This window comes from Cheilinus undulatus, linkage group 23 (genome assembly GCF_018320785.1).
Source record: "Cheilinus undulatus linkage group 23, ASM1832078v1, whole genome shotgun sequence".
Lineage (NCBI taxonomy): Eukaryota > Metazoa > Chordata > Actinopteri > Labriformes > Labridae > Cheilinus > Cheilinus undulatus.
Window position 1 is genome coordinate 29,000,139 of NC_054887.1, and position 15,472 is coordinate 29,015,610.

A 15,472-nucleotide genomic window follows, 5' to 3' on the forward strand; every position below is an offset into this window, starting at 1 on the left:
AATCCAAAACAATAAAATGTAAACATCCTGTCTTTTCCTGGCAGCAGTGAACGCAACGCCAAATTCCCGCCTCCTCCTCCTCCAGCTCCGGCTCAGACCAACATGGCGGCTGTTAGCTGACAGTCATCAGCCCAGAGGATAAACTCAAAGTTTATCTTAATATTCACGGTTTTATGATTGAATTAATCATTTCAGGGGCACTTTGGGTTACCGGGACTTCACTGAAACCCACAGATTGTCCATTTCTGATCTGGTGGCTGTTTAAGAGGTAAGAGCCGTGAAAGGCGGAAAATAATGTCGATGTTTGGTGATAAACGTCAACACTTAAAACGGTAATTCTGGAAAGTTAAACAGAAAAAATCTCTATGTTCTGCAATTTGACTTTATTTCTCCGTTTAGACCAACTCGATGTTAAAATAGTTATTTTTTGTGTACATTAATTTAATGAAACGAAAATATGTAAACTTCCAAAAGAAAAAAACAGTTGCACACCGTGTTTATAAAGTAATAAAAATAATAAGTAAAATATTGCGACAGAAAAGGTATATCTGTTAAACATTAGGACTGTTTCCCTACATTTAAAAAATAAAACAGTTAATTTATATATCTAAAATAGAATGAAAATGAAGGTAGTAGTAATTCCTTTAAACTTCTTTGAACTGTTTTAAGCTTAGAAGAGAAAAAAATATATCTCAGTATTTTTAGGTGAATGGCAAAATACAATATATATTAATTTAATTTATTTTTCTCTTAAGAAACCACAACAAAAACAGTCAGTTATCGTTAAAATGTAAATGGGTCAAAAACCAAATATTGTATTGGCATTTCTGTTGAAAACCAGCTACACAGTGTCAATGTAAAATGTGTCAAAACAATTGTCCGCCTGTGAACAAAATACATATAAGTATATCTTAGAATAAGACAAATTCAAATATAATTCTCCTATTAAGATTAAAATTTCAAATAGATTATCTTAGATTCAATAACCATTTTACTGTTTGTAGTTCATATTGTAAACAATCTATTTACTGAGCATTAGGCTTGACATCTTTACTTTAAAATGAACATTAACTTCATAGATAAACTGATATTATCTTACCCTATATTTAGTTTAGAAATATCTTAATATGTCTTAAAAATTAAATTCATTACTCTGCCTTAATATATGTGTATCTATGTCTGTTTGTTTCATGTTTCAGTCGACTACAAACCCACCCTAAGACTTCAGTTTCCATCATGATGTTGACCAACAGCTGATCCACTTCGGACCTGAACAGACCACCGGTGTCATGGAGAAGTTCGGGATGAGTTTTGGAGGTGGTCCAAGCAGGAAGGAGCTGCTGGACACCATTGAATCTCAGAAGAAGCAACTTGTCCAGTATCAGAGCCGGTTTAAAGATGTAGTCCGGGCCTACAAAAGTCTGCTGAAGGAGAAGGAGGCTTTGGAGGCCAGCCTTAAAGTCCTGACCCTGACCCAGGAGCTTGACCAGCAGGGAAACACCTCGTCTGAGCTCCCTGATGATCGCTGCTCCCTGCACAGTGAGGACAGTCTGGACACGGCTGCTTCTGTGGACACTGCGGCATCTGTGGAGACGCCCAGTGAGACCGCCAGAGGGGACCAGAGCGAGGAGGACCAGGGAGAACCTGTGGGGAAGTCCAGCTCAGTGGTATGCTTATTATAAATAATAATATTATTGTTTTTATGTTCAATGATAAAGCAAATATTGTCTGTTGTCTCTCTGATGTTTCTTCCTGAAGTTGCTGAGGTCTGACCCGGATGCTGGCAGTTCGGATGGCAGCAGCGTTGGCATGGAGCCACCACAGGCCACACCCCCTTCCATCATGGAGACAGACCGGCGTGTCATCCAGCTAAAGGGTCAGCTGAGCACGCTCACTGGCGCCCTGGCCACTGTGACTCAGGAGAAGTCCCGGATGGAGGCGAGCTTCCAGGCAGATAAGCGTCAGCTGAAGCAGGAGATGGAGGAGCTGCAGGAACGCTTGATCACCATAACGACCCAGCACGAGGCGGAGCTCCAGGTGCTGCAGCAGCAGCTGGCTGAGAGCCGTGCTCGCGTCATCACTCAGCAGCACGAGAGGGAGCAGGAGCAGATCGACCATGCCCAGCAGCTCCGAGAGCTTCAGAAGATCCTTCAGCAGGAAAGAGACCAGAGACAGGACGCAGAGCTCCGTCTACATGACGCCAACGCCACCATCCTCCTCAACTCACAGGCTGTGGGAAGGGGGGCGGAGTCAGAGGCACACCTCAGCCAGGTGAGGGCCGAGAGAGACGAGCTGAAGAAGAAGCTGCAGGCGGCTGAGGAGAACCAGAAGAAACCAGATCCAAGAGTGGAGGAACTCCAGAGAGAGCTGAGTGAGCTGAAAGAACACCTGCAGGAACAGATTCACCAGGAGACCAGGAAGGTAAAGACCACACCCACAATCACTGAACACTGTGTTTACACTCAGACCAGACATTGTTTGGTAACTGAGATATTAGAGAGTTGTGTCCAAACTGAGACTGGCTACACCCTAGAATCCTCACTGGTTTTAAAAGCGTGGTGGATCACAGCCATGCTCACGTCTGTCTCCTGTCTCTGTTCCTCTCCCTACAGCTGACTGACTTAGAGGAGCGAGCTCGTGAGCGTGCACAGTCTGCGGAGGCTCGTGTTGCCGGTCTGGAGCAGCGACTGTCTGAACTGTCCGAGCTGCTTGGGTCCTGTGAGAAGACTCGGCAGAAAGACCAGCAGACTGCTCAGAGACTCCGAGACCGGATCCTTCAGCTCGACACGGAGAACAAAACGCTGGCCATGGCGGCGTCCAGCAGGACAGGTCATGAGCTGTGTGTGGACGAGTCTCAGCTGGACGCGGCGTCTCTGAGGGAGAAGATCGAGAAGCTGAAGAAGCTTCTGCTGCTGAAAAACCCTGATCTCAACATCCACGACCTGGCAGAGACAGAGTCGGAGCTTAGCACAGACAAAGGCTCTGCCCTCTTCTACCAGCAGGAGCTGCGTCAGCTCAGGGACGAGTTTGAGCGCTACAAGGTTCGAGCTCAGGTGGTGCTGAAGAACAAGAATGCCAAAGATGGCTGCCAGGCAAAGGAGCTGGAGGAGGTTAGGGATCAGCTGAGCGAGCTGAAGGAGAAGTACATCAACCTGCGGATCCAGAGCGATGAGGCCGATGCTGCCCACCGCCGCCAGGTCCAAGAGTGTCAGCAGCAGGTGACGGGGCTGCAGCAGACGCACAAACAGGAAGTGGAGCGAGCAGAGACGCTGCACCGTGACGACCTGCTGCAGTTGGAGGCGGAGCTTCACAAACAGAGGGAAAGGACCATGGCGCTGCTGGATGAGAAGGACCAGGAGCTGGAGAGGCTACGCGCCCTCGTCTTCAGCCACACCAACGATATCACCAAAACCACCGTTGACGAGGATGAGTCCATCCCCGAGAGCGAAGGTGAAATCATCAGCCAGGCTCTGCGGCGGGCGATGCCCAACGAGCCCACCCTGCTGCTGTACGCCGAGCAGCTGGCGAGAAAGGAAGTGGAGGTGGGCGGACTACGGCGACAGAAACACCGACTGGAGGAGGACGTCCATCAGCTGCAGTCCAAGCTAATCGCCAACGGAGAACGCCACGACGAGGAAGTGTCCGAGCTGCGAGTTCAGCTAGACAAACTGACCCGGGACCGGAGCAGAGAGGGTGCCAACCTGGAGTACCTGAAGAACGTCATCTACAAGTTCCTGACGCTGCAGGACACCAGCGGGAAGCAGCAGACGCTCACCGCCATCCTGACCATCCTGCACTTCAGCCCGCAGGAGAAACAGAGCGTGATGAGGCTGCAGGGCGCCACCTGGTGGAGCACAGGCACGAGGAAATAACACTTAAAGAAAACAGCATGATGAGGCTGCACGGCCAGACTTTGTGGAATTATCTCTACAGTATAGGACAATGCTAGAACGAAATCATCGCCAGTGTCTGATTCCATGGCGGTTTAAATGATAAAAAGAGAATAAAGTTTGGTTTCATGGTGTCTCTCTGATCTGTATATTTATGAATATTTAAATTAAATCTATAACAGACTGTCACTGTGATTACACTTGGATTAATGCAGGGCTTCATATGTATATTTTTGATTCTCTTGTTATATAATAAAACTATTTTCCTGCTTCAAACTAATGTAAGTATGTTCTGATTATTTGACATTATCAGCTTAGGTTATTTTGTAAGTGTTAGAGTAGAGGACAGGTATGACATTTTAATGTTTACTTGAATATCTAACATTTTTACCAATTATTTCCCTAACTTTATATTGGAATTAAGTTACATTTCCATAAATTCTAGAGTCATTTACAAAGTGAGGAGTAAGGTCATCGCTGAAAGGGCAGGCTGTATTAAAGTAGGAAAGTTGAATGGAAGGGAAACGCGTGGGAAGAAAAGTAGCACAAGCAGCAGGGATGAGCTCAGCCTTCAGAGGATTGTCAAACAAAGCAGATTCAAGAACTTAGGGGAGCTTCAGAAGAAGTAGACTGAGGCTGGAGTCAGTGGATGAGGAGACACCACAGATGACGGGTCCAGGAAGTGGACTACAAGTGTTGTGTTCCTAGTGTCGAGCTGATTCCATCAGTTTCTCACCTGGGTTAAGGGGAAAAAGGTCCGGACTGTTGATCGGTAGTCCTGTTTTAGATGAAACTAAATTTTTAATTTCATTTGAAAATCAAGGTCCAAGAGTCGGTAGGAAGATCTGACAGGACCAGAACTTCTTGGTGCTTGAAGTCCAGTGTTTCCAGTGTCTACAGTCAGTGATGGTTTGGCCCACTGGTCTTTGTCAAGTCCACACTCAACTCCGTCAGCCATGTACCAGGAGATTTTAGAGACTTTCATGCTTCCATCTACTGAGAAGCTTTATGGAGACACTGATTTCATTTTCCAGCAGGACTTAGGGCCTGTCCACAGTGAAGCCAAAACCAGAAACTGGTTTACTGATTGTCTGACCTGAACCCAAGAGTCTCTAGTGAAATGTCAGGTGGAAGATGAGAGACACTAGACCCAACAATCCAGAGCTATCAGAACAATCTGGGCATAATATCTCAGCAGTGCCACGGACTGATCGCCTTCATGACATGCCACATGGATGTGGTAATTTGTGCAAAAGGAGCTCAGACCAAGTACTTGGTGCATAAATGGGCATAATTTTCCAGGTCAACATTTCTGTGTTATAAATCCTTTTTTGACAGTGTTTAGCAACATTCTGATGTTAAGAGATAGTGGAGTTTTGATTTTTTGTGAGCTGCTGGCCATAATAATAAAAATTAAAATGATAAAGTTTGGAAATATTTCACTCTTTTGATGCACCTTTACATGGGAGGCATTCTGCTGGGTCATCTGCGCCAGTACTATAACTTTAAAAGCATTTGCCACATAGTTTTTATATTTACTGAACACTTAGGGTGATGCAATGTTTGTTTAAGCAGTAAAATTTAATTGTTATCTTAGGGAGCTATAAGGTAAGAATCTGGGTGAAAATTGAGGTTTGTGTTCAGACTCGCAGGCAAGTTTCAGATTTGTGCAAGAATGATTAAGTTATTATGAAAATTTAATTATTAAGATTTGGTTCAAAACCTTCATCAGCATTATTCAGGATATAAACAGATGAAATACAGCACACTTAAAATGTAACATAATTCAGGTTTTACTTTTTAAAGAAAATTATTTACAGTTGAAAATAAACAACAACAAAGATTAATAAAATAATAATACTGTAGGAGAGAGTGTTACATTCACTGACTTCGGCTTGTGTGGGGAAAAGCTGTGATAGAAAAATAACTTCATCTGTTGGCAAAATTTAAAGGTTAAAATAGAAAAATAAAGAAAATGAGGAACAAAATAAACTCAAACATACATCAAAATGTCAGATAACATTGGTTATATTATTTAACATTTGAAATTATTGGATGAAATTATCCATCCATGTCCTCAGGAACAAAAAGACATCATTAAAGACAACAAAAACAGGAAAACTGAATGAGAACGGGTGGAGAGAAAAAACAATCCTGTGCAGTAATACTTTATGTAAATAAACTCATAATGTCAATAAGTTCTGACCTTCAGTCCCTTTATGGTGTAACCCAAAGACGTTATCCAACATTTATCATCAAAACTCCAAAACTTTGTACAAAAAAAAGACTTTGAACGCAACAGAAAGAAATGCCCAGAAAACAACCAATGAATGCTCTACGTGAGAACAAACAAAAACAAACCAGCGGCTTCATCAAGTTAACAGTTTACCTACTCTAACTACAACTTCCACTAATTCATTCTAGTTTAAATTATCTTCATTTAATTTACTTTTTCTTAAAGTATCAGAATTTTACTGAGTGAAGGCTTCAAAGCTGTTTCCACCAAGTGTTCTGGTTCAGTATTGTATGGAATAAATTGTGTTTCCACTATCAAAAGTTGATAAAGGTACCAAATAACCCAGGTATACCAGCACCTTTTCTCCTTCATTTTGTCATATGTAGTTTTATATTTAGGAAATAAACTCTGAAAGAAAAAAGGCAAAATGGAACCAAATAAAGTTCCATTTAGGAGCCAAAAAACCCTCTCTTACTTTTGATCTGTGCTAAATGATCAGATTTCTAAAAAAAGCTGGTGTTCCCATCACCACAAGCAAGACTGGATGGACACTGGCTGTAAAAATGTGAGGGAGATCAGGGTTTACTGTGCCAAACCAAACCAGACCACCGGGTGGAAATGCAGCAAAAGACGTCGAGTTTAAAACTCCTTTCATGTGTGTTCATCGAGTGTTTGGGGTGAACAAAGCTTATATCATTTCTCTGTATTAATAGTGTTTCAACTGTTTGTTTATTGCGTGTTGAGGACGGTCTGCAGGTCTTCAGGCAGCGACTCGATGATGGTGTGAATAAAATCGTCAAGTTTTTCCAGAACGCCGTCTCTCACCTGCAGCTGCTGCCGCCGAGCTTTCACCTGAACAACAAATAAATAAATAAATAAATAAAGTGTCCATCTAAATGTAATGATCTTTTTTTTTCTAATAGGATCAAATTAAGTTTTTTAAGATCAACAAACCAGTTTCTCTCTGAGCTTCAGGATCAAATCGACGATCTCCACCTCCGACTTCTCTCTGGTCCAACCAAGCAAGTCCTGGTCATGTCAAAGGTCAGACAGGTGAGTTCATACAGGTCACACAGATGGGTTCATACAAGTAAGTCAGATGAGTTCATGCAGTTCATACAAGTGAGTTCATACAGGTCACACAGGTGAGTTCATACAGGTCACACTGATGAGTCCATACAGGTCACACAGATAAGTTCATACAGGTCAGTCAGATGAGTTCATACAGGTAACACAGGTGAGTTCACACAGGTGAGTTTATGTAGATCAGGCCGGTTTCATTGAGGTGTTTTATAAGTTACAGGTGAATGACTCACAGCATCACAGATGACCTCCAGGTGGAGACTCTCCAGTTTCTGAGTCATCTCTCTGTGTCGTTGGCGAAACCATCCGTCAAAGTTCGGAGACCTGAAGAACTTCCTGTCATGATAAAAAAAACCCTGAAGTTTTATTAAGAAATGTTTGAGAACAGGATGACACATTCAATGTATATTCATGCAAAGTCTAGCTAAAGTTATTGCTTGTCTGCTTATGCTTCAGTAGATACTGTTGTGCCCCCTTTAGCTTGTAGCGGTTAACCAGCTGTATGGTGGACAGTTTTACATCTCCATATATGCTTTGCTTTTGGCACAAATACAAAGCATGCTATCCCTCTGGCTTACAGGCAGACAACAACAAAACTTCTCTGCTTTGCATTTATGCTCATCGACTTCCTGGTCAAAGTCTGCGGGGAAACTGTAGAGCATTCACAGAACACCTTGTCCAGTTTGGATCAGATTAAGAAGGGTAGATTGATCACCAACTATATTATCTAGAATTATTAATTATTATTATTATTATTTTAGTCAGAAAAACATCATAATATGACTTTTCTGACTTTATGTTAACCCTGTGTCTTAAAAGTAAAATAAAACTAACAAATAAATTAAAGTTTCAATATCAAATCTGTATTTTAGGGAAATTAAAACTATCTTCAAAAGTATAAATCTACTACTCCGTTCCAAATATTCCAACAAAAAAAGACTAAATTCTAAAATAATCAAAAGACAACATTGCTACTATGCATATATTTTAAACTTTAACTTTCCAACCCAAACACACCTGAGACACTCACCTGTACAGTCCCATCCAATCACCTTTCAGCATGGAGGTGAGCTGAGGTCCTGTGTGCTCCAGAGTCGCCATGAACTCATCCTGACTGAAGGGTCGCACCTGAGGAGGAGTCTAAACACAAAACAACAACCTGTTTGAACCAGGCCTCTTTAAACAGCTGATGACATCACTGTGACATCACACTTCCTGTTTACCTTCCACGCCGTCACAGACCGCTGCAGAGGCATCAAGCTCGCCATGTAGCGCTCCTGACAGACAAAACGCAGGGATTAAATTCCAAATGAGAACACAGGGATCACAGGGATTCATTTATTTAATAATACGAAGAGATGGAGCGATGTGATTGGTTGTCTCACCAGAGGGATGATGAAGCTCTGTGTGAGCTCTAACAGGTGTCTCCTGATGATGGCGCTCTGAACCTCTGACGGTCTCTTCCTCTGTATGCCCTACACAGACAGACACAGAGGTTAGTGGGGCGGTGTGAGGCGTTCAGGTGTTTAAATCTGTGTTTTTTACCTTCAGGAGTCTCTTGATCAGGATTTTGTCTTTATGCAGAAACGACCTGAACGATGTGAAGACACCTGCAGACAGGAAGTCAACAGTTACCACAATAAAATAGGCTTTAATTCTGAAGGAGGCAGAAGCAGGAAGTGTGTTATGTTACCTGGTTTGGTGTCAAGAGTTTTCAGTTTGGACAGTTTCTTCACTTTCACCTGTTTGGGTAAATCACCTGGACGGACCAGAAAACCAGAGAATACAGGCTTACTTTATTCTGAAAGGCACACCAATTTAAAATTTTATTCTCAAAGCCATAACAAAATTTAACTTTACTCCAGAAGACACAACAGTATCTTAACATTATTTTGAAAGTCATGAAAAATTTTTTACTTCATTGTGAAAGTGATGGCAGGATCTAAACTGTATTTTGTAAGACTAACAAAATTTAAATTTTATTCTGTTGTTCATTAGAAAATTTAAGCTTTAATCTGAAAAGAAATATAAAGTCTAAACCTTATTCTGAAAGGCACAACAAATTGTAAACTTTATTCTGAAAGTCACAACCAAATCAAAACTTCATTCTGAAGAAAAAAACATTTGAAATGTGTTGTCAAAGTAAGGAGAATATTTTAGCTTTATTCTTAAAGTCAAAAGAAAATGATTTTTTTTTTTTTTTTTTTGACAAGGACAATTTTTAAAATTTTGTTCTGAAATGCAAATCAGTTTCCTAACTTTATTTTGAAAATCATGAGAAAATGTAACTTTATTCTGAAAGACACAACTCTATGTAAACTTTATTTTGAAGGTCCTGAGAAAATTCAACTTTTTTTTGAAAGGCATGACGTTATTTAAACTTTATTTTAAAGACACAACAAAACTGTAAGTTTATTCTGAAAGTCATTAAAAATATAACCTTGTGGCGCGCTGGTAGTCGAGTGGCTCAGATGCCTACCATGTAAGTGGGCAGCCCGGGTTTGAATCCGGCCTGAGGTGCTTTGCCACATGTCTCTCCCCCACTCTCATCCCTGTTTCTGAGTCTATCCACTGTCCTCCTCTATCCAATAAAGGCACCAAAAGCCCCAAAAAAACACCAAATCTTTAAAAAAATATATCCTTTATTCTAAAAGGACTTTAGGATCTTAATGTTAAAAAAGACAAAACTTTATTCTGAAAGTAACAACCAAACCCAAAAATGTATTCTGAAGAAACAACAAAATTTAACATTTGAACTGAAAGCCAGAAAAATATTTAAGCTTTATTCTGAAAGGCACAAGAATTTCCAAACTTTATTCAGTAGGTAATGACAAAATTGTACCCCTATCATAAAGGTGTGGCAAATTTTTAACTTAATCCCAAAAGGCATGGGAGAATTTAAATGTTAGTCTGGGAGGCCCCTTCATTTCTAGACTTTTTTCTAAAAAGCATGGGACAATTTTGACTTCATTTTGAAAGTCATGAGAATTTTCTGGCTGTATTTTGAAAGGCACAACAAAACTTAGATTTACCTTATAAATCTGAAATTTTCTCAGAATGTGAAAAAATAAATTTTTAAAGAGTCACGTTTAATTAGAAAGTTTAACTTCAATTTCTAATTTCAGTCAAAATTCTGACTCCATTTTGGTGAAAACACTGTCTTTTCATACCTTGTTATATACCAAACAGGAAGTGACATGTGACCAAAAAAAGGCATAGAAGAAGAAAGATTTTTGTTACCTGACATCTTGATTTCTCCAAGCCGCAGGACGTGAGGCCAGCTCTGAAACGTCTTTATGAAGAACGGGTTAGTGACGCCCAGAACCACGTTAGGCCTGCACCCAGGTGAGATCAGACAGGTGAGATCAGGCAGGTGAGATCAGGCAGGTGAGATCAGACAGGTGAGGTCAGACTGATAGGTGACATACAGGTGAGCTCAGGTGTGGCAGGTACTCACGGAGCTTGTGTTCTGGTGGTGTACTCTCTGAACTCGCTGTCGTGGATCGTGAAGTAGGGACGGAAGTCACAGCAGAACTTCAGAGGACTGATGGCGCTGTGAGAGGAGACACTGTTACTATGGCAATGACAATAACACTGCTCTCTGATTGGCTGCCAAAAAACATCAACAAGAGTGATAGGGAACCAAAACGGTTACACATCGGACTCAATTAAATCATATCCATGTATGTGATGTATGTATAAAATATTCATCTAATTTTTTAAAAATACTGATCCTTCTCGAGTCACCTGTAACCATCGTTCAGGTGTGCAGTACAGTCTCAGGGAGAGCTCTGATTGGCTGTTTTCTTACCTGACCAGAGCCAGCACCATTTCTGAGGAGACCGCTGGAGATGGAGCCATGATGACTAGTGGTTCCCCCAGTAAGATGAGCTCCCAGAGCATCTGCAGGTGGATCAGGACAGGCTGGAAACACCTGTGCGGTCAAAGGTCATCTCAGTAAATCTGTTCATTTTATAACCCCATTCCAAAAAAGTTGGGACAGTGTATGTATGTATTTTACACAGCCCCTCCAAAAATATTAATACAAAATATTATCAAATTAATAAACAAATATATATATGAATGATTAAATAAATAAATAAATAAATAAAGGACTTACTTAAAAAGGTCAAGTTCGTGGATGGTCGGCAGCAGTGTGGGAGCAGGAAGAAGATCCTAAAGACACAAAAAAACAAAACTTTATTGTTCGTTCCCATTCATGTTGTTGTTAAAGAGTCCCTTCCTGTTCTCACCTGTCGGGCAGCAGCTCTCACTGGACTTCCTCCTGGTTTGTCTGATTTAGAGGGAATCCTCACCTGGAAAATAAATCACACAAATATAAACACATACATATTACTTACCTCCAAGACCACACCCCCTCCACTCACCTGTAAGACCACACCCATCACAGGTAGGTTAAGGGTCAATCCAGGTACAGGTGCTGGCCACTGGTCGATCTCGTTACACACTGTGAGGACAGGTCACATTTTAGTGATGTCATAGAGAGATGTTTTGATTGGTCTGGTGTAACTCTGACATCATCACCTGTTTCCAGGCAGGGTTCGAGCTTCTCAAAGAACTCAGGTGCGACGATCTGCAGCAGCGAGTGGAACAGGTGAGTGTACGGTAATCTGGACACGAACACCAGGGACTGAAACAGAGTCACATGATGAAGGCAGGTGAGAATGGGTTCAAACAGGTGATACAGGTAGAAACAGTTATAGACATGTGTCTGACCTTCTGAAAGTACCCTCTCTTCACAGTCGTGTCCTTCACCTGTCTAAAATAAACGAAACCGAAAAAATGCGACGACTCTGTCTGCACAAACAAGAATAGATCAGTGATTAGATTTATTGATATCAAATGAAAACATGCTGATTAATTAGTATTAGCACATGATTATCAATTGAATAAATAGCTGATGACTGAATAATCGTTGGATGTCCTGACCTGCAGCGTAACCGGAGCATCTCGGTTGTAACAATCCTCTCTGCTCCTCGCCCCTCGCCGTCCCACTGACTGACGTAACCTGAAGCTGAACTGAGTGTCCCCAAGGCATCCTGGGAAATAAAGTCAAACATGTGACCTTTCCTGGTTATGAGTCAGAGGACAGGTATTACCAGAGTTAGCCTGAGTTTGGCTGATCGTGATCGTGCATCCCAGTTCAACTTAAACTTCAACTTACACCCAGCCGTAACTTTAAGAGCTTCAGCTCAGCTGGTGCACAGGGTGTAACTTTAAATTGGTTTCAGCTTTAAGTTAGAAATAACGCCACAACCAAGGGGGCAGCTGGTGCATTTATCTCCTGGATTTTATTACCCGCTGTTCAGGTTTTAACGGACTGAAATACCAAACAATGCAGCATGCTTGCAACACTTATCTGCATAAATGTCAAAGTCTTTGCCAAGACTGCTGCCGTTACAATCACTAATGCACCACATGTCAAAGTTCTGATTTGTCTGTACATGTGTCAATAAATCACAGGTGAGCAGGCATCGCCCAGTTAACCAAACTTATCACACTGACAGGACATGCATGTCAGGTAGGGTAGCTGCTGTTCCAAAGAAGAAGATATGGTTTACTAAAGAGCTCCACGAGCACCCCTGAAAAAGGAACATGCAATGAATATTACTGCATACCCTGCAAGTGTCCATTCTATAGTGGAAATATGTACTTCAGTGGACAAACACCAGTTAGAACCAACTTATTCGAGCAAGTCTGATCTGTTGCACCAATGCAATCCTTGTATTTTGTGTTAATTAATGTTGTGCAATTAAAAGTTTCAAATAAAGTTTTGGGGCCTGCGCTACGGTGCAGGGGTTGGCACTGTTGCCTCACAGCAAGAAGGCCCCTGGTTCACTTCCCGGTCAGGGCCTTCTTGTGTGGAGTTTGCATGTTCTCCCCGTGCATGCTTGGGTTCTCTCTGGGTACTCTGGCTTCCTCCCACCACCAAAAAAACATGCTCATTAGGTTAATTGGTGACTCTAAAATTAGCCGTAGGTGTGAATGTGAGCATGCCTGGTTGTCTGTCTCTATATGTCAGCCCTGCGATTGACTGGCGACCAGTCCAGGGTGTACTCCGCCTCTCGCCCAATGACAGCTGGGATAGGCTTTCTAGGTATAGAAAATGGATGGATGGAAATAAAGTTTTGGTGAGTTTGGTCTGTGGAGGCACTTTCCATGGTCCTGAAAGCAGCAGAGAGGAAAAATCTCATGCATCATGAGCTCCAACGGGTCATACTTTACATGTCAAGATGCATCTGAAAGGCACACTATTCTTAAAACTCTTTATAATGCGATAAAAAGTCTGTCGAAGTTCAGTTGAAAGACAGAAGGCTGTCCTATTAACCACCAGGCCAAATATCAGTAACAAAGAACTCCTGTGTTGTTAAGTCCAAGTGGGCGAGGCAGGCGTCTGTAGTTAATTTTACATTGTTTAGTGTCACATATCACTCAGATAAGTTACAAGTAGTAACCTGCCTACTATTGTAGCAGGTAGCTTGGGCAAATTCACCTGACACTGAACAAAAACAAAGCGTTTAACTGGTGGCTAATTTCCAAAGCCATAGTCACAATAAACATCAAAATTAGAACAAGAATATTGTGAGTTATGACTCAGTGTGCAAAAGGACTACATTGCATATCACATGGAAACACATGGGTCTTGTGCATTATAAATGGGGGTCCGTGCAATATGCAAGGTATGTGGATGTGCAATACAGGTGCATCTGAAAAATTTATATCATGTTAAAGTTAATTTTTTTCCCTGTGATTCACTTCAGAAAGTTACATTTTTATATATTCTCGATTCAACTCATACAAAGTAAAATATTTCAAGACTTTATTGTTTTAATCTAAACGATTGCAGCTCACAGAAATCAAAAATCTACTATCTCAATATTGTGGGAAAGTCCAATTCTCAAAGGTTTCCTCTCCTACTATGGTTCAGTACACACCAGCACAATCATGGGGAAGACTCCTGACTTGACATTTGTCCAGCAGACAATCATGACAGGTTGCACAGACGCAGTAATTTGTGCAAAAAGAGCTCCAACCAATTACTGAGTGCATAAATGAGCATAATTTTCCAAGAGGTCAACATATCTGTAATATAAATCCTTTTTTGGATGTTTGTTTTTATTATCTTAATATTTGAGAAAATAGATTTTTAAATTTTCTGAGCAGTAAGCCACAATCATGAAGATTTAAACAAAAAAAAAGTCTTGGAATATTTCACTTCTTGATTCAAATCACAGCAGGAAAAAAAAACTGAGTGACAGGAAAGGCAATATCAAAGCTTACCCGAGTAAGAGTCAGGGAAGGACAGGTAGCAGATGCTCGTTTTCTGTCAACAAATCAAAATAATTGCAATTAATAAATCTATAATTAATAAATTAATCATATTTATGCACAGGTAAGATATATTGATGGTTACCTCTTTCTCAGTGAGCTTGACATCCTGAGGATAAACCAGCTGAAACAACAAACACAAAGCAATCAGCGAACCTGGTTTAGATTTCTGCTCATTCTTCACAACAAACCCAGGTCTAATGTTGACAACCATTAGGAGATTGTCAACAGTATTTCAGTTAAATTAGTCATTTTCTATTATCACAAACATTATTAGGGAGATGAAATGTTGGCCGAATTCATCACTGGAGCCTCTTCTATTTGTTTAAAAATGATTTACTGTTAAAAACAGACTGCTTTGTTGGAGAATGATGTTGGTATGTTAAAATTTCAGTTTTATAAATGAAGTTTGGTTCATCTATCATCAAAACAACAACCCCGTGTCACTGCAAGAGCATTTAACGATTGAATCCGGTTATTCTGCTAAGAAATACTCACTCATAATGAACCTTATTACATCATTATTCATCATTATTTATAAATCTGTTCGACTCTGACCCTGATGCTAACCATGCTAACATGCTAAGCTAACCTCTATAGCCTGTCCGAGCTCCAGGTCGAAGGTGACCACACAAACGCACTCCAGCCAGCAGGAGAACCGGGCCCACGGACACCGGCTGTTCCCGCTCTCCGCCTCCTCCCGCCGGGGGGAACCGGAACCGTCTAACGGGTCCATCATCACGGTCGAGTCACAGCTCCATCAGTGCCCCCCCGGTCCTCCATCATCACCGTTACCGACACCGAGACACCGGAGAGCCGGTGGAGGGGATGTGGAGCCCCCTGCTGGAGGAGAGAGGGTAGCCCGTATTACCAGGGTAGCTGCTGTGAAGAAACAGGTTAAGTGATGTTTTGC

General features: G+C 41.6%; 2 protein-coding genes across 2 annotated transcripts; one reads left to right on the forward strand and one right to left on the reverse strand.

Moving 5' to 3' along the window:
* Positions 1 to 87: 87 nt before the first annotated feature.
* On the forward strand, positions 88 to 4,170 carry gcc1 (GRIP and coiled-coil domain containing 1). The gene is made up of 4 exons (XM_041781289.1): positions 88 to 268; positions 1,200 to 1,667; positions 1,759 to 2,421; positions 2,613 to 4,170. Exons 2-4 carry the CDS (start codon positions 1,290 to 1,292, stop codon positions 3,870 to 3,872), a joined length of 2,301 nt encoding a protein of 766 aa, XP_041637223.1. The 5' UTR covers positions 88 to 268; positions 1,200 to 1,289; the 3' UTR covers positions 3,873 to 4,170.
* A 1,513-nt stretch (positions 4,171 to 5,683) lies between these two features.
* dennd6b (DENN/MADD domain containing 6B) lies at positions 5,684 to 15,408 on the reverse strand. The gene is made up of 20 exons (XM_041780331.1): positions 15,152 to 15,408; positions 14,645 to 14,683; positions 14,512 to 14,554; positions 12,160 to 12,269; positions 11,947 to 12,027; positions 11,755 to 11,860; positions 11,598 to 11,677; positions 11,463 to 11,525; positions 11,330 to 11,385; positions 11,021 to 11,143; positions 10,667 to 10,762; positions 10,450 to 10,544; positions 8,903 to 8,968; positions 8,755 to 8,819; positions 8,595 to 8,684; positions 8,433 to 8,486; positions 8,240 to 8,349; positions 7,443 to 7,545; positions 7,081 to 7,155; positions 5,684 to 6,978 (listed from the first exon to the last, which is right to left on the reverse strand). The coding sequence occupies exons 1-20, from the start codon at positions 15,296 to 15,298 to the stop codon at positions 6,856 to 6,858; spliced, it is 1,725 nt and encodes a 574-aa protein (XP_041636265.1). The 5' UTR covers positions 15,299 to 15,408; the 3' UTR covers positions 5,684 to 6,855.
* Between the last annotated feature and the right edge of the window lie 64 nt (positions 15,409 to 15,472).

Coding starts and splice junctions, on each gene's coding strand:
- gcc1 (XM_041781289.1), top strand. CDS start 1,290: ATGGAGAAGTTCGGGATGAGTTTTGGAGGTGGTCCAAGCAGGAAGGAG. Junction 1,668..1,758: donor TGGGGAAGTCCAGCTCAGTG/GTATGCTTATTA, acceptor TTCTTCCTGAAG/TTGCTGAGGTCTGACCCGGA. Junction 2,422..2,612: donor TTCACCAGGAGACCAGGAAG/GTAAAGACCACA, acceptor CTCTCCCTACAG/CTGACTGACTTAGAGGAGCG.
- dennd6b (XM_041780331.1), bottom strand. CDS start 15,298: ATGATGGACCCGTTAGACGGTTCCGGTTCCCCCCGGCGGGAGGAGGCG. Junction 14,684..15,151: donor AGCTCGGACAGGCTATAGAG/GTTAGCTTAGCA, acceptor TTGTTGTTTCAG/CTGGTTTATCCTCAGGATGT. Junction 11,526..11,597: donor TGATGGGTGTGGTCTTACAG/GTGAGTGGAGGG, acceptor TTTATTTTCCAG/GTGAGGATTCCCTCTAAATC.